General features: G+C 35.8%; 1 protein-coding gene across 3 annotated transcripts in view; it reads left to right on the top strand.

Moving 5' to 3' along the window:
- SREK1 (splicing regulatory glutamic acid and lysine rich protein 1) overlaps window positions 1–22,164 on the top strand; it is a 35,244-nt gene extending 13,080 nt beyond the window's left edge. For all 3 annotated transcript variants that reach the window (XM_040089342.2, XM_040089343.2, XM_040089344.2), the window contains 10 exons: window positions 96–211; window positions 1,550–1,714; window positions 2,697–2,875; window positions 3,476–3,606; window positions 5,048–5,162; window positions 7,930–8,049; window positions 10,309–10,830; window positions 15,972–16,067; window positions 16,540–16,675; window positions 17,718–22,164. In XM_040089342.2, the coding sequence (XP_039945276.1) occupies window positions 96–211; window positions 1,550–1,714; window positions 2,697–2,875; window positions 3,476–3,606; window positions 5,048–5,162; window positions 7,930–8,049; window positions 10,309–10,830; window positions 15,972–16,067; window positions 16,540–16,675; window positions 17,718–17,870 (1,733 nt within the window). In that variant the 3' untranslated portion in view covers window positions 17,871–22,164. The remainder of the gene's footprint in view (window positions 1–95; window positions 212–1,549; window positions 1,715–2,696; window positions 2,876–3,475; window positions 3,607–5,047; window positions 5,163–7,929; window positions 8,050–10,308; window positions 10,831–15,971; window positions 16,068–16,539; window positions 16,676–17,717) is intronic.
- Window positions 22,165–22,873: the final 709 nt, after the last annotated feature.

Here is a 22,873-nt window from a genome sequence, read left to right as displayed (position 1 = left end):
ACATTTTTAAATGCAAGGGTAATTGTAAAATCATAGAAAGAGTAACATCTGGCTAGTGTTCCAACTTTGTGTAATGCATTCATTTGCTTCTTCAGGTAAAATCCCAGATGAAGCCAAAGCCCTCTCTCTATTGGCACCTGCTCCTACTATGACAAGTCTGATGCCTGGTGCAGGGTTGCTTCCTATACCTACACCAACCCCCTTGACTACAGTAAGTTGAGAGTCTGTATGATTTCCAGTTTCCTCTATTCTCGGTAGCCTTTCCCGTGTGCAGGGAATAAGGACTGTCTGGTCCACGGATGTTGCAGTTAGGGTTTAGCTATGCTGACTCTCCGGAGGATTGATCAGAAGATGTTCATGTGCTACCTTTCCAGGGTTTTTCTTTCAGATTACTACTTTCCAAAATAGTGGGTAAATACTGGTTTTGCTTCTTGTTCTTTTTTAAGTGCTGTCCTACCCTGTAGGGCCATTAATTTGATCCACTGACAAAAAATTTATTAAAACCAAAGTTATATTGACACCAGTTCTTCAGAATATTAAAAGCTGCAGTAGAGACTTTTACTAGATATCTCTATGGCAAGATTTTTTGACTGCTAGACTGTCTAACTGTCGATGTTTTCACTATGAAAAGTCGAGGAGCTTGGTTCTGGTATTTTTCCTCCGTTCCCTTTGTAAGGCTTTCTTGGCATCAGCGAGTTGCTGTGATTTATTAAAGGAAAATTTAAGGTTAAAATAGAGTAGTTTTTTCCTTTGTTACATAAAGGACATAATACATACAGTACATAAAAGATACTGACAGCTTGTTAAGAATTCCCCATACTTCTTAAAAAATTTGTTTCTTGAAAAAGCAGTTGCTTTCTGGGTAGAGAAGATTCAAACCAGGAACTCAATGGACCAATTTCATAGTGTTTTTAAGTGACAACTTAGAACATTTTGCAGGAGAGTTTTCCATTTCCAGTTCCAAACATGAGAGCAGTATTTTTCTCATACTCTAGGTATGAGTGGAAGAACTTAGAATATTTTTTGCATTTTAAGTGTAATTAATCTTGTCTTGGGTGATTCATTTGTCTAGAAGATGCTTTATGTGTCCCTTTGATGACCCTGGAGTGTTGAAAATTCCCTTCTTGCCTTGCTGGGCAACATCCCAGCTGTTCTTCATCTAGTCCAAATACTTGTTTCAAAAAATTAAGAGTACTAGCAGTGTTTGAAAGAATCTCACTCAATTTAATTGACTGTTAAGCATTAGAGCCTGTATGTTTTGTGATTAATATATATCCCTTTCCAGATCTCCTTGATAAGATGTTAACTGATAACCACAGAATAACTTCACTATGGAAGCTTATTTCCGGGTAGATTTTTCTTCTTTAAAAAACCCTACTGCGCTGTGACCTTAAAGTTTAAGTTATTGCTTATATTCATTAGATGTGTTTTTGCAGAAATGTATCCAGGCAAACAAGTATTAAGAAGTGGAATATCTTTCACCAGTACTTGGCTGCAGAGTATATCCAGTTCTTGGCTGCAGAGTGTATTCTGTGCTTGTGTTTTCCAGCTTGGTGTTTCACTTGGTACTTTAGGGGCTATACCAGCAGCAGCATTGGATCCTAACATTACAGCACTGGGAGAAATACCACAACCACCGATTATGGGAAATGTGGATCCATCCAAAATTGATGAAATCAGGCGAACAGTCTATGTTGGAAACTTGAATTCCCAGGTAGCTTTATTTTGTTTCTGTGTTGTGGAAATACTAACAGAAGGTGGGAAAATGTTATCTATGAATTCTAATCTTACATGTTAAAAGAGTTTCCATTAGTTAATGACAACATGAATTCAAACAAAATCCCCAAATTGATTTTGCTTTTTCATGATCTGCATTTTGAAGGTTCATGTGCCAGTCAGATTAGACCGGGCTTTGTCAGAATACCGGAAAATCCACCGTAGGTCAGTCAAAGAAACCTAGTTCTAATTGTGTGTGTTGATTAAAAGTACAGTTTGGTTGTGTTAGATGAGCAATCCTCAGAGGTCATGAGATCATGATAGCTGTCCCCCACAGCACAGTGCAGTTGCTTAGGTACAGTAAGATGGGATGTGTCTGTCTTACTGGAAGTTGCAAATATCTTTCAGTCAGTAACTTGGATTTTTAAGAGGTGGTGGGATTAATTGCAAAATATTCGCTTTAGATTGATAGCAATGTAAGTATTACATTTTGGGGTTTTTGATTTCTGAAACAGCTACTGAGTGTGGAAGTACTGTTGATTGCAATAAAATAAAACAAACTGGAAGCTTCTAGAAAGCCACATAAATCTAAGTCCTTTAATATTGTTTGGGTTTTTTTATTTTAGTTGATAAAAAGTCACAATTAGCTTGGAAACAGGTATAAGGAAATTTCTTATCAGTTATTTCAGATTAGTTGCCTGAAAAGTGCAAAATCCTATGTAAATTTCTTTATTTTACTTCTGTGAAAGACTAAGGACTTGTGGCTGCAGTATTTAATGTTGAAGAATATTCTTTAGATTAATGGAAGGAAGAATACGCATCTCTAAGTCTTAAAATGTAACATTCCCAAATTCATATCACCTTTGTAATAATGCTGTCATTCCAAAAATATGTAGACTACCTCTTAGACTACCCAATATATTAGATAATTGTTTTTCATTGTATAATTTACTTGAGCTGAGCTCTTCAACTCTTTCCAGACTACAACAGCAGATCAGCTGCTCGAATTCTTTAAGCAAGTTGGAGAAGTGAAATTTGTGCGAATGGCAGGTGATGAGACGCAACCAACACGATTTGCTTTTGTGGAATTTGCAGACCAAAATTCTGTACCTCGAGCTCTTGCCTTTAATGGAGTTATGTTTGGGGATCGGCCACTGAAGTAAGAAATTAATTATCCATATGACTATTGAACGAGAGATTTTTTTGTATCATTGTACACATTTATGACTTACATGTAGCAAAATGCTGTGACTAAGGTTTTTTCAGTATGCGGACCTGTTGTTAACAAACCAAAACATTTTTATCAATTCCAGTTTCACAGTTTGGCATAAATTTCTCTCAATAGAATACATACAGCATTGAGTAAAATACATTTATATTAATCTTGAGGTAGTGTAAGCTGTAATAGTGAAAAAATCTTTGAAGTCTATAGTCCTAATTAAGTTTTCAGTATGATGTGTATGTAGTTAGTAGACGTTAATGTGGAGATTTGCTCTGAAATAGAGAGGTAACTTCCTAGACTTCTAAAAATATTGTAACACAAGATTACTGTACTGCCTTTCTTTAAAAGTGGTAATATTTCAAACTAACAAGATACTTTGGATACTTAGAACAGATGAGTGTTACAAATCTGTAGTTGTGCTGAGCTTTTAAGTTTTTAGTTGTACATGAAGTTGAGATCTTTTCCTTTCCTACTTGTTTTTAATTTCCCCTGTTCAAATGTTTAAGAATGAAAGATTTTTATTTTTCTTTAATTTAGAATAAATCACTCCAATAATGCAATAGTGAAGCCTCCTGAAATGACACCACAAGCTGCTGCCAAGGAGCTTGAAGAAGTGATGAAGAGAGTAAGGGAAGCTCAGTCTTTTATATCTGCTGCTATTGAGCCAGGTAGGTGCATTGTGTTCATTACTGGACAGACGCATTCCGTGTTTACCTTGTTACACATTTCTAAGAGCGTTTTCAGACACAAGAGAAGGGTATCCAGAGGTATTCGATACATGTTGGGGAAAAAAACCAAAATAATCGAAATTCTATTCATGAATCTAAGCAGTGGAATGAAGCTTTTTATTTCATCATGTCTTGTTTTCAGATACATGTTCACTGAATGTTTTCAAACATGCAAATGTAATACTAAATCAGTACTTAATGATGGCATTTTTAAAGCTAAGAGCACTTGAAAATGTTTAGAAGAAAATGCCTTCTTTATTGTTGTCCTTTAGCACCCGTTAATGCCATAGTTTCATGATCAGAGTGAGCTAGCATGGTTCTGAAAGCAGTAATATGCTTTCCTTATTGGCAGCAGGTTCATTTGGTTTCTTTTTCGTGGTGGCTCAAGGCTGTTTGCATTCTCAAAGCAAATGGGATCAGAGAATGAATCTGTGATAAATATTAACATATTGTAAAGGACTTCTTTTCATCCAGATAATGTTTCCCTGTTCCCTATTAACACTGAGATGCCAGCTCAGTGAGGAAGTTGGTGTTGTGTTGCGGGGCTAGACAGACATTCCAGTGGTCATTTATGCTGGTTTAAACTTACTGCAACACCACAGCATAAAAAAAAAAATCTCAACTTAGTAAACTTCCTGCTTCTTTTTATCAACAACTTTTTGCCTTTGTTCTTACTAACAAACCCAAATATTGTCTGGTGTTGGTTAGATAATGTGGAGTCTTGAGGGTTTTTTGGGGGGCATTATCTTCTGTTGTATTTTTTGGTGAGAAGTAAAATAACTGTAGCACTTCATCGCTGTTCAGCAGTAGAGTAACAATTAGACTCTGAACCATGGTGAGCTCACTGTTAAGGTTTCTATTGACTTTCTGGCCTTCAGTCAGACTTTTCAGCCTGTTCTGTTCCATCCTTTCCTCCTACAAAGCAATTAGGAATAAAACTTCACTACTGTAACAGTGTTTGAAATATCTAAAAATACAGACAGTAATATTTATATTTTATGTTTGTTTTCAAAATTATGCCCTCTAAATTTACTCTATTCTTCTCAAGTTATTAAAAAAAAGAAGGTAATTATACTAAATAATAGACCAAAAGGAGGACGTGTTATGATCTTGTGCATTGTGGCAGCAACATAAATCCCATTCATAGTAGAGCTAGCTGTTTATAATTATCTGGTTTATGTGTACTGCTGCAGGATGGCTGCACTCAACGAGTATATGCAATGACTTTCTTGGATGTTTCTGAAGGATATTTGCAAAGAAGGAAGATGTGCAGAGAGTAGGCCCCTTGCAATATATGTGGTACATTCCACTTGTGCCAGATTGTTAACTGGGATCTTTAAATGTTCTGAGCTTACACTGCAAAGTGGTTTTTTCCTCTCAGAGTCTGGAAAGGGCAGTGAAAGAAAAGGCGGTCGATCTCGTTCCCATTCTCGTTCAGAATCCAGGTCTAGCTCAAAATCCCGATCTAGAAGGAAAAGGTCACACTCAAAACACAGGTAGGTTTGCTTTTCGTTCCAAACTAAGAATTTACGGGGATTTTTTGCATGGTGCTGGTTACTGATATTTTTTAGTTACAGACAAGTATTTCTGTAGAGATTGCTAACTTTCACCAAGCAGATCATCATAATCATCAACTTTGTCTCTGAATAAATAATCTTTTCCTCTAAATCCTAAATGTTTTTAGGATTACTCTCAGGTAAAACATACTAGAGGGCAGTTCCTGTAAATAGTAAGTTCTGTGGGTTTTTTGTACGTTTTATTGTTTTGTACATTAGACTATGTAGTTATATAACATTTTGTGGCCTGTATTTTAAAGGAGACACCTGCATTTTGTGGATGGAGCATATAATTTACTGGTAACACCCTGAGCAGATAGGCTGGCTGGTTTTTGGTATAGAATCCTTATTGTCCTCAGCTTCTAAACATGGAGTTAATAAATGCTGTGTTGTTACTTACTGTCCTGTAAATGTGAAGCTGTGTTTTAAAAAGCATAAGGAAAGGGCTTCAGGGGCAGTCTGTCATTTTTCAGGTTTTGTTTGCTTAGCTAAATTTGTTCAGTACTAAAACAGAAAATTACTGGTTGAAGTATAACCATTAAAATTTTTCCCAAGAATGAAACAGCCTTGTTCTGTGAGAATTATAATGATTTGTCAAAATGGTCCAGATTCTTTCAATGTCAGGATTATATTCTGAGAACTTAGGTAAATCAATCTAAATGTACTTGACCATGTTAAGGATAAAAAAAGAAATCCATCATTTGGAATGTTACTTGATTGCTTACACTTTTAAAAGGTGAGTGTTGTCCATCTTACAGCAACAACTCTGATGCATCCTTTCATTCATGTCTTTAAACAAGGCTACTAGGATACTTTTAAGTACAGAAAATTTGGTGAGAGGGAGTTATCATCTATTATGCTATCAAATAAATATGATACAAGTGCAGGCTGTAATTTTGCAATAGCAGGAAACCACAGCATGTATTTTCTAATGACTTCAGAATGTTAGGTACCTTTTTAATGCAAGAAGGATTTGATTACTTCTTTATTGCTTGCTTCTCTGCTATGTCTCTAACTTAAGGCATAATGGAAAAGACAAGCTGGGTTTTGTGTAACAATGCAGTAATTTCAGTACTATCTTGTATTGGCACAAACTAAGTGGACTTTTAGAAGATAATATTTTATTTTTTCAAGTGTGGAAAACCTATTCTTTAAACAAATGTTAATTATTTTATTATGTTTTGTTAAATTGTTTAATATTGCTGCTGTCAGTTCTGAGAGCATGCTGAAAAAACAGTGTGACCTGTTGAGGCAGCTTCATCTATAAACAGTTTCCCTGTTTTACTGTTGTATATATTATCATTTTCATCTCTGACATAAAATTTATTGAAGGTTGTGCTTTGATTCCGTTGTAATTAATTGGCCTTGCAGTTGATTAGTATGTCTCTGCTGATAAGGAGAGCAAAGCTGTAGGTAAAAAATGGCTTCCCCTCCTCTTGGTATGTATTACTGATGCCAGTTGGGATTATGTAAAAACAGAGGCCAGACAAAATTAAGGGAACAAAAAGCAGTTCTGTTTATTGAAGGGCCTTCAAGTACATTTAGGGCAGACAAAGCTCCCACCAGGGGATGATGGGTCACAGGTTTTCACGCTTTTGTAAGTCCATTTGTATTTGGGGGTTATCTTCCAAGTACAGCTTCAGGTAATGAAGTCATTTACCCCAAGTTTGCTCTCCCCCAGCTCACTTTAGTCTATATTTCTCAGGGCCTGAGAAGATAAGGTGTCCTTGGTTCCCAGGCCTAGAGAGGAATTGTTTTGTCTGACCAGAATGGGAGAGCTGTAGCTCTCTTTAGTGTATATACACTAAAGAATTGCAGGATTACAAGTGCATGAAAAATAGAAAAGCTAAAATCTTAGAGGATCTTTACATTGTGTGTCTTGAGCTGTGGAAAGTAGGTGCAGCTGTTACTTTTTGTAACTCACAGTTTTTTGGGTTTTGTTGAGTAATATACATGATCTTTCTGTCTATGGTAAGTTAAACTTCATGATAACCTTGTGAAGCAAAGTATCCAATGATCCGGTTTGTTGAAACTTAATATGCAAATTCAGCTTTTTATATTTGCTTCCTTGGGAAAAAGGGTCTTCCAAAAATAGGGAGTATTTTGGAAAAAAAACCTGTAAGTGCTGTTTTATTCTTCAAATCTGCATAAGACTTGTCCTTTTTTTTATCAGAGTATTTGCACTTGTAATTGCAACTGAAATCCATGCTAACAGATCCTTTTATCTGGAAAGGTAACCTGACTAAAAACTGCACTACAGATCATTGGAGTTTTTTATGAATTTAAATTATAACTCATCTTTTTTTTTTTGATAACTTAAGACTTCAGTAAGTGACTGGGCCTGGAAAGGAAATAAAATGTATTTTGTTTGTAACTGATTATTTTTACAGTCTGCCAGAAATTGTCAGAGACTTTATGCAGTGTCATTTTCTAAGGACAACTGTTGTAAATTATATTAATTTATATTTTCTAGATTCATGGAGATCATTATGAAACACTGGTATAACTTAAATGGTTTCTAAGTAGAGCATGTACACCTGGTGAAGCATAAAGTATCCGTATTTGCAAAAACATTTGCAGAGAGTATGTTATTAATGTGTCATATAATGTGATGACACAACACACGTATACTGGTTTTTTGTCGGTTGACTTCATTTGTATGAAATTTCAATATTAAAATGTTATTCTAATGGCATTCTTCATTTAGAAGTAGATCTGGCAACAGATCTCTCTCAAGACACAAGGACAGACGCAGATCCAGAAGTCCCCTGAAAAAACGGTCTAGATCTACAGAAAGACGGAAATCAAGAAGTCGCTCTCGTTCTCGGTGGGTTCTGTTCCACAGAATGTTACTGTTTGCTCACAGTACATGGTTTTTGAAAAAAAGTTTAACAAACCTTTTAGGTGCCCGTAAAGGGTGGAGTCTCATCTGTGGGACAAAAGGACAGAAACTGAATTTTAATACTGAGTATAGTGTTCTTCGCTAGGATAGAGTTAATTATCTTCCTTGATAAGAAAGATCTTATGAAGAGATAAGATGCCTCCAGGGGTTAAATGATCATGCTGAGGCACCTGAACTTTGAAAGTCTCATCTACATTTGTGCTAACATTCAAGCTGACGGAAAAGAGAAATTTTGTCAGACCACAACCAATAGTTTAGGAATATCCTGTGTACCTTGTGAACTCACAAAAAAAGGATGTTTGTTTGATGTGTATCTGTTGAGAAGCTGAATTCAGACTGACTTTGATCCTGTATTGTGAGAGCATGTATAAAGGTTTTGTGCGTGATGTTTTATTTTCGTCTTTGACTTCTTTGTATGTTAAACAGCAGGAACAAATGCATGTGTTGGTTATATGACATATATGTGTTTCAGGATGTAGTATGTGTGTATTTTATCTAGTTTGTTAGTTTTTATGTCTGATCATCTAATTACTAAACAGTGAAATTTTAACAAGACCATAGCATAATTTTTTGAGGGATGAAGTAGTGAATATGCTCAAACCAAAAGTGCCTGTGAAAATAGCTTCATGAATGTAAGTCTTGGTATGGTCTTACTTTCATTTCTGTAATTCCTCTGATTTATTTAAAGGGATATTTGTACTTAGGTTGTGCTACTGCCTCTTGTCCTATGAGATAAGTTTTGTGGGAAAGAGAGCTGCAGATCTGTTGATCTATGTGAAAACAAAACTAGGGTGCTTAGCTAGCTGGGTTTTGTTGGTGGGTCCTTTTGATTCTCTGTTTCTGTTTTCTGGAGTTTCTTGAGACATTGGCTCACTAGAAGGGGAAAGTCCAGTGAAATCTCTGTGATAAATTAACTAGAAGACATTCCTTGGGAGGCTGTAAGGCTGGTGTTGTGAGGACTGTGCGTTTCATCTTTATGATGTTACATTCCATTTCCGAGACTCCTAAAGAAGCACGTGACAGAATCTGATGGGAATCAGAGTTGTCAGGTCATAGAGCACACAACAGTCTGCTGTTTATTTGCAGTTGAGAAAAAGATACAGCCAAACACTTCCTCAAGTTTGAGGAAAGTTTGAGTGCTTAGGACCTTTCATGTGTGAAGGAGTCTCTTAAAATCTATAAAAATCTAGAATAGATACCACGTAACTTCTGTCAATCTTGTTATTCTTGACACAATTAAGGCCTACTCATCAATTTCTCCTTTACTTCTTTCTCCTGTTTCTCTGAACAATTGTCCTTTCAATATGTGTCTCTTTACTAGAGAGGAAAGATGGAGTCTTGCATTTTCAAATAGTCCTATACAAAAATGTAATCTTCCAACCAAAGTTGTTAGCTAATTAGGTTTTGTTTGACTTGATGACATAAACATCAGATGGAATTTTCCTCATTGTTTTTTTATGAACATGTATCATATTTCCTGTCCCAAAGAAGCTGTTTTCCTTTCTTCTGTTTTAACTCTATAAGCATTTTTCAGTAATTTTCAAATTCCTAATGACTTTAGAGGTAATTGAATTATCTTGATTGAGTTTTGATCTTACATTTACCTTTCAAGGGAATCTGGTGGCTTTTTGTTAATTTTATTTCTATTTTTATTGAGTGTTGTTGGACTTCCAAGCAGTTCAAGGATGTCTGTGTGAGAGAAAACCAGAATATAAAGACTTCTGTCAGTCAGCTGCCATTATTCATTTGGTAGTGATTACTCTGAAGGCTATTTTATGTGGATACGTTTTTAGTAAAGAGTGGATTTACAGATTGTAAAGTTTGTCTCACTCCTGACAGAATACAGAAAATTTATGTGTGTATAATTATGTAACTGTGAGGTGTAAGAGACACATTTTCTCCAAACATAGTAGCATCACTTGGAAGATAGTGGTTTGATTTGGTTTTGGCATCCCCTTCTCCAGTTTGGTTTCCAAACTTTTCCTAGCTGTATATAGCTGTGTATTTCCTAGCTTTATATAGCTTACCCTCATTGTGAACAGGAGTGAAAAATTAAAATATTGAAGAATTGCCATTTTTCAATAGACGTGCACTCTTTATCTTGATGTATATTAAAAAGTTAGTTGTAATTTTAGTTGGAAATTTCAAAGATTAATTAATGAGTTTGTGTTTGGCTTTTCACAGGGACAAGAAAAGAGACAAAGAAAAGATCAAGGAAAAAGAAAAGGCCAAAGAAAAAGAGAAAGACAGAGACCGAGACAAGGATAAGGATAGGGATCGAGACAAAGACAGGGAAAGAGAGCGAGATAAAGAGAGAAATAGGGAGAAGGACAAGGAGAGAGATAAAGAGCGAAGCAAAGATAGAGAGCGAGCCCGAGACAAAGACAGGGACAGAGACAAGGATAAAGATAGGGACAAGGAAAAGGAAAAAGATAAAGAAAAAGACAAGGAAGAGGTAGATCAGAACAAAGAAAAAGAAGATACTGAGAAAGAAGGAGAGAAAGACAGAGAGAAGATTAAGGACAAGGAGGTAGATAAGGACAAAGGAGGGGACAAAGAAAAGGACAGAGACAAAGAAAAGGAAAAAGATGGGGAGAAGGAGAAGGAGCGAGAAAAGGAGAGAGATGATAAAAAGAAGAAAGATAAGAGATCCAGAACACCCCCAAGAAGCTATAGTTCTTCAAGAAGATCTCGTAGCTCCAGCAGGTTTGTTTAGAATTTTTCATGCTTGTTTTTTTTTTTGACTTGTCAGATCAGTGAGGCACCATCCTAATTTTTATGTATTGATATCACCATGTCTCTTACTAAATACATTTGTATAATTTCTGTTTTGTAGATTTTCCTGTAAAGTAGCATCTGTTATAAAAAGCTCTATATGATGCCTGATAGAGCAGAGTTACTTGTTGGGCTGCTGGTTCTTGACTTTAACATAATCTTATCATATAAAGCTTGAGGACAGTAATCAGATGATTCTTGTGCCATTTCTGTATGTTACAGACAGCCAAAAGTTCTGACCAACGTCACATGCATTGTGATCAGGAGTGAAAAATTAAAATATTGAAGAATTAATATTTTTCAACAGATGTGCACTCTTTATCTTGATATATACTTTCCTGATGTATACAGGGCATCATCTTTGCCCTGACGAAAATTTGAGTGTTATATAGTTCTTTCATTACTTACTTACTGCAGCATTTTGGTCAGTAGATCTTGCAACAATTGTTTGCTAGTACTTGCCTCTCTTTGACTGGATGGCTGAGCTGCAGGAGGCAAGCATGTGGCTTGGCTGGCTAGCCTTTCACACGGTGAATGGATCTCAGTTGGAGAGACAGATGGATTCTTTATCTGGCTAGATGGCCAGGTGTAAGTTAAAAGTAACTTAACACTGCTGACAGTAAGCAGGAAGACAAAGTTAAAAGTAGCTCTTGATCTTGGCTCTGAGGGGAGCTTAACTGGCTGAAAGTCTGGATAAACTCATTTAGAGCAGAGAGGCTGTGAGATTATAATCAATCTCTGTAAGCAAACTCAGGCACGTTCTAGAAGCATTGCAGCTAAGTTAAGTGTATAAGCCTTGGTGGATAAGGTCCTTTCTGTTACATCAGGAATCAGCGAGTCCAGTATTACTGTATCACATTTAAATATCAAATTATATCTGTAACCTTGAGATAATGAAATGCTGAACAGATTGGACACGGTATACCTATTGTAATAATTTCACTAGACAAAAGCAGAATTCCTTCAGTCCTCAAAAATCATCATTTCAGGGTTCATAGAAGACAAAAAAGGGTGTAATGGTTTCTGAACATTGTGTTCGTGTTATGAGGTTTGTGGGCAAAATAGTTTCTTCCTTAAGCATATGCAGCTCCCTGTTTAAATGAATGGAACACCCACATAGGGATACTTCTATCAGCTTTGAAATGTTGGGGGTTTTTTTGTTTTTGGTTTTGGTGGTTTTTTTTGGTCCATAGGCCTCAGAGTGTTGAATTGGGTAAGTGCAGAAAAATATGTAAGGTTTTCACTATATGTAGCTTATATAGGAACCTTGGTGGAAAACCAGGTTCGTGGTGCCAAACAGCAAGTGTGGTTATCTGGGCATTACCAAAAGCTCATACTCTAGTTAGCAACAATTTTGTTCCCCCCTTAGGAATCTTACTAGTTAAGGAAGCGCTGTGGGAAGGCTTCAATGTCATGTACTTGAGCAAAGAATTTTTGTGAGATTCAGTGCATTTCTTCTCGTGCAAAGTACAGAACTGTACTTTGGTATGATACAGATATTGTTAAACAAGGGCAGTGCTCTTTTGAAGCTGGCAGATGATAAAATACGCATTTTGTTACGGATTTACAATTTTTTCTTCAGATACACTTATCTATAGATTATTGATGCAGAGACCAGTACTGGTGAATGTCATTATCAGGGGCTTATACAGTGGGACGGAGTGCAACCTCTATAGCTTTGCAAACAGAACCAGCTGTGGGGGGAGGCTGATCTGCCATTTAAAGAAACCTCAGCAGATGGGAGAATTGGACTGATAGTCATCTCATGAAGTTGAACAAAGAGAAAGGACAGGCAGGAATAATGCCTTTACACCAGTATAGCATAGGGGCTCACTGGCTGGAAGGCTAGCTGGCAGGTCCTTGCAGCCAAGAAGGCCAGCAATGTTGTGAGTAGGTCAAGAAAAGTAATTCTTTCCCTTTTCTGCTGAGGACACATTTAGAATCCTGTTCTGGGCTTCCCATTACAAGAGATGTGCAGATGTACTGGAATGAGTCCAGCAAAGGGCCATGAAGCTGATAAAGGGCTTGGAGCTTCTTTCATAGCTCCAACCTATTCTCTTCAAGGGAATACCGAGGAATCTGTAATTGTTTAGCCTGGAAAAGAGAAGGCTGAGGAGCATCTTGCCAATATATATCTGACAAGATATGGATATCTAATAAGAGCATGAAGAAGACAGAGCCAGTGGAGGCCTGTAACAATTAAGAGGTGACAGGCACATATTGATCTATGGGAAATAAAGGGGTTTTTTTCCTAGTGTTGAAATTGTGGTTTTGCTGGGCAGGCTGGAACCAGTTACCTCAAGGGATTGTCTCCTCCACCCAAATCTGATTGAACGTGGCCCTGAACAACCTACTCTGATAGACCCTCTTGTAAGGTGGAGAAAGGTTAGGTTGGACTAAGTGGTCTCCAGACAGCCTCAGTAATGTCACTGTTCTCTGAAAAGTAATTCTGAATAGGTTGGGTTACATCAGGGGTCTTTCTTTGGTGATGGCCATTGCATAGCTGAAATGGTTGCGGACCTTTCCAGTGAAGATTATTCAACAGAAGGCATTTCAGTTGCCTGAACTTCAGTACGGCAGTTGACTGCTGATCATGTAAAATGTAAATGTAAAATATTGGGCTAATAGTCATCTTTTTGGAGAAGAGGTAAAGGCGGAGTAGGACATACAGGACCTTCTAAGAACTAGATGGCAGCTGACCTTGCTTTGCTGACAGGTGGCTTGCAAGTACTGGAAATAAGATGGTTATTTGTGATTCCTAGCTGAAAAAAAGAGACAGACCAGGGGAAGACAAATCATTTGGAAAAGGAGCTATCTTACAGGCTAGCAGAGCCAGTAGCACTTATTTCCATGTATAATTAAGGGACGCAGGATCACTGTCAAAGTATTTAGGACTTGTTTTCTTAAATTTTGCTGTGTTGGTATTGTGGAAGAGATTTAATGAAACGGGTGCACAGAAATCTTTTCATGTACAAAAGTAACAGAGATGGGAACAAATGCAGTGAGACAGTTATAATTCTTCAACTTGAAATAAGAAAAGCAGAAACTGAAAATAAAATTCCATGGATAAGCAGATTCTAGTTTGAACACAATTGCTGAAGCACTTGGTTTGCAGGTACATATGCTGGAAAGAAAAATTAACTGGGAATGTAGTGTAGAAATTAACAGTGTAGCCGAAGTGACAGCACTGAGAGAGAGAACAGCCAATTTCCAGTATCCTCAATTAAAGGTGATGATCAATGTGGAGATGCTCAATATAAAATGTGTGTTAGCTAGTGAACAGCTGATTAGTGTCTGTGTTATTTACTCCAGAATTTTGAAGCTATTTTATTTTTATTTTTGTTTCTCAAAGATAAATCAAAAGCTTGCTGAACAAAATACTTAAAAATCTTCTCCTGTGCAGCTTCAAGGGGTCACTCTCTTGGTTTTGATTGAAAAAAAGATAAATTTCTTACAAGCAGCTGGTACAGTGCTGGAGTTTTCCTTTTTTTCCCTGCTTATTTTCCTCCCCTGGTTGTGTGGGCCTATGGAGGTTGAGGAGCAAAGGGGGCAAAAGGAGGCAGGGAATGAACAAATGCCACTCAGGATTTAGTTCTCATCTGTGGTTAAACCATGACAATTCTTTTTTGAGTTCTTTTGTTTCCTCACCTGTCCCTTCCTTGTTCAATCTTGTCATGCTCTGCCAGGCTCTGTTTTGAGAGTTGAGGAAAGAACACATTAGTAATTGAAACAAAAGAAAATAATTATGGTAATTGTAATGGAAAGGACAGAGAGGAATAAAGCCCAAGAGGAGTAATTGTTCACCCCTCTCTGACTTTTGACCAGTTGGGTCAGCTCTCCTGGCCATGCTCCCTCCCAGTGTCTTGTATACCGCTTGCTGGCAGAGCATGGGAAACAAAAGTCCTTGATTTATGGGCAAGTAATAACTAAAGCATCAGTGTATTATCAACATCATTCTCATACTGAATCCAAAACCAGCACCATTCCGGATACTTAAAGGAAGATTATCCTGGTCAAAGTCAGGACAGTCACAGTAGATGGTGTTGTCAGAATATCAATCGGTATAGTGATACTGGCTATAATTTAGTGTGTCCTTTTATTATTTATCTAGTAAGTGTTGATTTCTTTGCTTTCTAAATTTTGAAGATTTAAATATCCACAAATTGCAAAAGCTGCTATCCATAAATGTAGCTTTTGTGCTGTACCTAGAAGTACGTTTTAAACTTCCCTCTTCTTCTTCAATTGTTCTTCCTATCTGCTTTTCCTGCTTTTCGAAGAGTTGAAGAGTTGGAAAATAATCTTATTTTGACAGATGGGTTCTGCATTTATATTAAATGAAGTTGTACGGGCCCAGTATTTGCTTTTATTTAACATGTGCCTCAGTATAATGACCAGTTATTTCATGTTGTATTCAAGATCAGACTCCATAATGGCAATTTCAGGCAATTTCATTTAGCTATGTAAAACAGCTGCTTTGTAAAGCACTTCAAGCTCTTCCATGTGTTACATAATGATGGCATTCTGTTTGCTAAGCAAGGACCAGTAGAAAAACAAAAGATTTTATTCATTCTGACTTTGACAACAGCTTGGGCTTCATTTTATGCTGTTTTCTTCTAAACCAACTAATGCTAGCTCATATTTAGAAACTAAATTTCAGTCAGGTTACACTGAAGTTGCAGAAATCTTCAGGTTGTTATGTTTTGAAATTTAGCTTGTTGTACCTTTTTTCTTAGTATGGCTCTTCCTTCAATTGAGTTATTTTCCTGACTGAAGAAACTGCTAACTGATACCGAATTCAGTGTGTTTTCATTGTTATCAAGCATATAAGGATTAAAAAAAAAGATTGTTTTGAAAGGGCACATATTTTTTTTTCCTTCTTCACCCTTGCCTTTCCCAGTAAACTGAAGCATCCAGATTTTTTTTTTTTTAGTTTGGACTGTTCGTATTTTGTTGGTAATACAGACTGTCAGATTTGGTGGATGTGTTAGATCATTGTAAGAGCTTTCTCTTTTTATCTCCTTTGAGTTTATTATTTTTGGGGTTTGATGATACTGAATTCCTTGGTCCTGTAGAGAAAGGCGTAAAAGGAAGAGCAGAAGTCCCTCCAAATCTCCTAAGACATCAAAAACAGCAAAAAGAAAATCTTCACGAACTCCTTCTCCAAGAAGGTCAGTTTGATGTAAACACAGAAGTTAATGATGAGTAAAGAAGGAAGGATTTAAAGTAATTTTACTGTTTTACTGCTTTTGTGATAATGATTTCAGATTATTTCAGTTGGTAAGTATGATTCAGTTTTAATTTAAAATTAACTCAAAACTTTAACCAGTGTGAGCTCTGATATTCTTTCAATTACATAGTTTCAATTCAATCAGCATTGCAAATTGCTTCAAATTAATAAAATCCCTTCATCTGATGCAGATTATTTTGCTTTTTTCTTTGCGAATACAATGTGTAGTGGTCATATGCACTATTTAGGCTCTCTTCAGCAAAAAAATCTCATTGCCTTTGCAAAGGATTTTTTGTTTAAATTTTGGGATGTTTTTTGAAAGTCAGTGCTGTGGGCTTAGTTTGCAGTCAAATGATTTGAAGTTTGTTGTAGTTGGATCAAATCCTAATTTTAATAAAAAAATTCTGAAACAGAAACAAGAAAGAAAAAAAAAGAGAAAGAGATACAAATAATGAAAGAAGAGAAAGAGAACGCTCTACTTCCAAGAAAAAAAGTAGTAAAGAAAAAGAAGGAAAGGAGAAATCTGACAAAAGCAGCACTACTTGGAAGGTAAGTTTGTGTGACCAGGTGATCAGCAGAATGAAGTGGTAATGAAGTTATTATTGAAATTCTCTCTATACTTTTTCTTTCTTTTACTCCTACCTTCTTTTTCTCCTCTTTCTAACCAAATTAGTGCCATTTGAGTTTAATATTTGCTAGTTGGGGTTAGTAGGCCAGTTTAAGTGTACATATTTGAACTTCAGTTGACCTGTAGGATTTGTGTGCTTAGGTTACAGAAACACCTTGTTTCTCTTTTGTGTTGTGTGCTTGTGTTAGGACTTGGTTGGCAGACAGACCATTGACTAACGAGCAGTGTTTAGGGGTGGCTTGATCATCAGACTGAAAAGATTACTTTTTTAATAAACTCTGACTATGCTATTCAAACTCCCCCTCATTGAATTGGTCCTGGTCTGTATCCTGGATTCTATAGGAGTAAAGTTGAAGAGCTATGCAAGAGTAGTATAGGATTTTCCCCCTGCAAAATAGAAGGTACTGCAATTAAGAAAAAAAAAAAAATCTTAAAATTGTTTAGTCTTAGAGTTTGAATAGCAGCACACCTTTATAGAGTAATTTGTTGTGCTCAGAATTATTCAGCTGTTACAAAGCAGCTGGTTTAGTTGACTGTTCAAATGCTTGTGTAAGTATCTTACCCAAGAACTCTCTTAAAATGCATCAGATACCTTACAAAAAATAAGAGAGAAAAAATTCAGTCGTGTTCTATTCTAAAAATGCTGGTGAAATCTTAGTTTCTGGAGCTGTTTCTCGTACATTCCCTGGGGCTGCTTGTTCTATAACTATATGTTACTTTATTATAGTTAATAAAGACTGATCACTTTATGGCATAATTTCTTGGATGACGCGTTGTTATGAGTGCCAACTGAAAAGAAAGCTTATTTTTAAAAAAGGCGGGGGGCAAAGAAGCTCACACCTCTGTTCTAAAATTTGCAGAGACAAGATATACGTGTTAAAATTGAAACAGTAAAATTTTGAACATCATAACCTATAACACTAAGAATATTATTTTGTTGTCAAATGATTTTATCTTTGGTAGGACAAGGATAACAATAAAGAAGATCAGAATTCAGAAACTGACAAGGAAGTAGACAATAGAGATGCACAAAGAACAGATGAAGTCAAGCTGCAACAGAATGGGAACTGTCAACCAAATGAAGAAAACCTCTCAATTAAAATGGAAGAGGTTTAGAGCAAAGAATGGACTTCTAATTCAACTAAGGAATGAAATCCAAAGCATTTTATTTCCCAGAATGAGGAAGAAAATGTCAAAGCAATCAACCTGAACATGTTGATAGTATTAGTAGCTCCTCCAATTCTTGTGATAGCTTTGTTGTCCTCTTGCTGTAAAGCAAGAGAGCACAAACCAGTAGTTAATACCATGAAAAAGCAGATGCCATCAGAACTATTCATCTCTGAAAATCCATGCATTTCCATGATGGCTGTACTTATAAAATGATTTATGTTAAGTTTTGCTATAAGCTGTTACAAATAACTAGAAACTGAAAGATGTAAACCTGTACTTCCCCAAAAAAGCTGAAGATATGCATTGAAGGTTGTTTAAAATACTGCGTGTTGATGAGTTTTTGTATTGTTTTGCCCTGTAGGTTAAAAAATCCACAAAACCTTTAATGTGTGCTGTTTGATGTGCTTGAAAATGGTGCATAAAATATACACACTTTCTTTCCTTGTAAATGACAACTGTAGGGAAAGGGGGTATAAGCATAAACACGGTTTAACTGTTTTTATGTTAAATACTCACAGATTAGTGTGTTTTTCATTCGTTCACTGCTTGAGATTCTTAGGGTTTATTATTTAAAATAATTTCTTACTAATATCCCTGAAATTAATATTTCTTTTAAAGTATTTGAAAGTGCATGCGCTTTTTTTGTTCCTAAAAGGAACATTGCCATGTTATAGATATGAGGTTAGCTAATAGGGTTATTTTGGAGTTGTTTTGTTGTTTTCTTTGTCTTTAGAGAAGTGAGCACATCTATATGATGATACCAGAACTTACAGCTTTGTTTTGCAATGTACTGCAGTGTGTCTGTTCAGCTGAAAATAGTACAGGTGCCATTAAGAAAATAATTTTTTTCCTTTTTGTTTGAAAAATATAGGAGCACAAGCAGAAGCTTTAGTGCCTTCTTAAAATGTGGTATTTTCTAGAAATGTATATGTGCTGTTACACATTTTCAGCTAAATCTTATATGATCTCTCTTGCTACTTTGCCACTACCATACTGTAGACAAAAATGCAAGTGACTTGCCAGAATGGTTGTTTGATTCACTTGTTAAAATAGTGAAGCTCCATTTTACTTTTATTTTTTATTCTTAGAAGAGATTTATAAATAAGAAAAAATGTCATTGGGGACCACCACTGTACAAAAGTAGTAGGTGAATACAAAGTATGCTCTGATCACCTGCATCAGAGAAAGCCCTTAAGACATTTAATATACATTTGGATGGCCTTAATTGTTACCTCTCTGTTATTTTATCTGATACCTGTTGGGCGATGTTAAAGGAACGGCATGCAAAGAAATGGGGGATAAATAATTTTAGGAAGGAGGTTCTAATTTACACAAGGCTTACATAGTAGAGATTCTTTTTTCATTTTTTTTGTGGAGAAAGCATGCAAGAAGAGAATGACAAAAAATGTGTTTGTCATGGCAAAATACGGCTTTTGTTCTCTGAAGTAATTTAATTGGTTACATGAGACTTCTGATTTAAGACATAATTATACCTAAAATAGCATTGATTATTTTTATTACAACTTAATGCAATCATTACTTAATTGCCTTACCTCATGGGAAGTGTTATTTCTTTCAGTTAAAATAAAAAGCTACGTGTATTGGCTATTTGCTTTCTACTTGTTTCACTTTTCCTTTGCATAGTTAATTTTTTCAGTGGAAAGGAAGCATATTACAGGGGATGAAAACTTTGCCCAACTCCTAAGGTAATGAAATCCAGTTTGATTGTGAAGCTGCTTATCATTACTCATTTTCTATAAGATTCAAGGTTCTTGCCACTGTGTACATTTAAGACGACAGAAAATGCTTTACCATGTAAAGTATAGAACAGCCATTTTTGTGATGTTTAAGCCACATGCTGTTGGCTGGTAAACAGCTAATTCTGATAAAAGAATAACACATCTGTATGCTTATGGGAAGACTGTGAAAGATTGTGTCTTGCAACAACAGCTGTCTTATTTATGATGTGTAAGTAGCATAGAGCAAAGAGATTGTTTGTATACTTGTTATCTTTGGTACCATTTCACTAATAAAATAAGTATTTTAGAGGGACATTTCTGCTGGTACATACTTATTAAAGGAATATTTTTAGACCATATGGTCTTATTCATAGAGCTTCTTTCATTTGAAATACGGATATTAGTGAAAACATACATGTATTTGTTTTCTTTGAAAAGCTAAATATCTGGAAGAACTAGAATTCTTTCAGTGTATTATGTTTTAGCTGGTATTTGGTATATGTTTGGTTTCTTGAGTTTTGTTATCCTCAAACAGCATAGCTCTGTGATGTATCAGTTATAAAATATGGCGGGGGGGGGGGTTGTTTGGTTGGTTTTGTTGATTGTTGTTTTGTTAAGGGAAAAAACCAACCAAAGCAAACAGCAACCAAACACATTTCCTCCCTCTGTCAAGTCATATTTTCTTGCAAATATTGTAGTTTCTGTTTTTGTTTTATAAATACTTTGCAGATCTGTGAGGTAGTTATGATCTGTCCCTTCTTATCAGGCATTCCTAAAAAGGTGCTGCTGGAGAACTTTTCCTCTATAAAATGCTTATCTCTGCAGAGGGTAGCTCACTTACATACTGGTAGCATAGCACGGTAATGAAGTTCCATCCTGCTCTTACAGGATTGAGTGTATCATCCATGGGAAGTCCATTGCCTTCATCATTAACAAGCTTGTGTGGTGAGCTGCTGTAACAGATCATTTGGGTCTGTACTTGTGATTAGCTTGGGTAGAGGTTTTGACAACAGCATGGTTCATGATAGCTGTATTGTTTTACGTGTAGTTTCATCTGAATCAGCTCTTACTTGAAAATGTAAATTGCTCAGAAGAGTAATTATACTGTGCCATTTTGCTAAGATCACATAAAGCACCTAAATGTAGCCTAGTGCCCATAGCTATTTCCCAAGTGGGTTCTGGATAGCGACAGGATTTTTCCTTGCATTCTGAAAGAAGGTAGCAGAAGACTGCTTGATGGATCAAACAGGCTATCAAGCTCAAAATAGAGGTGGCCGTGGTTTAAATGATTTTATCCAAGTCCATGCATTTACACAGGTGTGAGGCATGGAGTTTTGTTTGCAAATACCAGTAGTAGTACAATATGTAAAGAATTCTTAGTTTTCATATGTTGGAATTGGAATTAGAGATTATAAAAGCACTTGGTTAGAAACTATAAATACCTGAAGAATACTTGAAATGAGTGAGATGGGGGTTTTGCCTATTAAGTAACCACCTGCTATTTTTTTTTTTTTTTTTTTTTTATGGCAATTTCAGATGGATTTGTCTCAGCTAGCCTTACATTAGCAAGCTGACAGCAGCCTATGCACAGCTTGGATTCTGAAATGAGCTATAGATAGTCCAGTGCCATTTACACTGCTGGAATGAAGTTAAATTTGTAGTCTGTAGCATGCTTTGCATTGCATGCTAGTGTTCTTGGGCCCAGTTACATCTAAGACAATACCTGAAATTGCCTTGAAACTCTTCAGATCTGTTATATAGTAGCTTCTCTCTATTGCCCTTAGCTTGTACCACTATCTTGTAATAGTTACTAGATTGGGGATGTACCCCATATTTTTTTTTTTTTCCCTTGGTCTAGGAAAGATAGTAAGTAAAGCCTGCGCTGTATGTTATAAATGATTGTATACCTAGTGCCAGTCCTTATTTAGTTATTATTCATTCATGAGTATTACCCTTGTAAACATTAATGCCGTAATGGTATGTTTATTGTCTACTTCTAAGCATCTCTGCATCACTTTTGTCGTGAAACAAGATCAGAGCGCATGTATTGTTAGAGAAAAAAAAAATCCAGACAAAATAATCTTGAATTTTGTAAATGTTAGTGTGATAATAGTATAGTGGTAAAACAATCTTAAAGATGTGAATTCTGAATCATTATCTGGGGCATATCCTACTTGATACTTTCCGTTTTATAGCATTAAATATTACCTTTGATGTTATCATAATTTTGAAAATTTGACTTAGTGGCATAAATGCTGAGATCTGTAAATGGCTAAAATCATGTCAATCAGTAGACACTTAGTTCAGAGAGATGTAGTTTTCTCACCAGAGACTGGAGTGTGGAGAATTAAATATATGGAGATATCATTAAGTGTTAGTGCCTAAAGAGACTCTGAAATTTAATTTTATTTGCTAATACATAAACAGAACTTTTCAGCCTGTAGTTTACCTTTATTTTTATATGTTGAGAAGTGTAATTAAAATTATATTGAAAACTAAAAGCACTGAACAAAAGGATTTTTTTTTTTTTAAATGTAAGAGAACCACACTTCTGTTTAATTTTAGACTGAAAAAATTTCATTGCATGCAGTGCTTGTTTTTCATTCAAGACTGCTTCATTTGTAGGTAAGTCCTGTTGCAAGATGTGAGCATATTAGCACAAGGGTTTCTTTTGTATTCTCTACAACATAGTACAGCTTAATAAACTTCTCAATATTTGGAGGTTTGAGGAGATGCAGCTGTAAACACTTCCATTATGTATTGTTTGAATAAATACTACAGTTGAGAATCTACCTACCAACTTCAGCTTTTTTGTTTTCTGAATATGTGAACCCTTACTTTCCAAGAGGGCAAATTTTTTTTTAAGATTGTTGAGCTTAATACAGAAGAACATGGACAAGAAAAATAAGTTTTTAGCTCTTTGTACCATTCTGGAAAGTTTAAGCTTATGTTGTTGTGTGGGGTGTGGGGGTTTTTTTGGGTTTGTTTTTTTGTTTTGTTTTTTTGGTTTGGTTTTGGTTGGTTGGTTTTATTTGTTTTGTTTTTTGTTGATTTTGTTTTTAAAACGTTCATCTCATGCCAGATTTGATGTGAGAGCAGGAATTTTTGGTGTACAAAGTGTATTCTATATTGGTTGTTAGTGAAATTATTCTTTTTCCATTAAAAAGGCTATATGTGTCTTTTTTTTGGACTGAAAGGCTTATCAGCAAT

Source organism: Hirundo rustica, chromosome Z (genome assembly GCF_015227805.2).
Source record: "Hirundo rustica isolate bHirRus1 chromosome Z, bHirRus1.pri.v3, whole genome shotgun sequence".
NCBI lineage: Eukaryota > Metazoa > Chordata > Aves > Passeriformes > Hirundinidae > Hirundo > Hirundo rustica.
The sequence above is the reverse complement of the archived record's forward strand: the minus strand, read 5'-3'. Positions and strand labels throughout refer to the sequence as shown.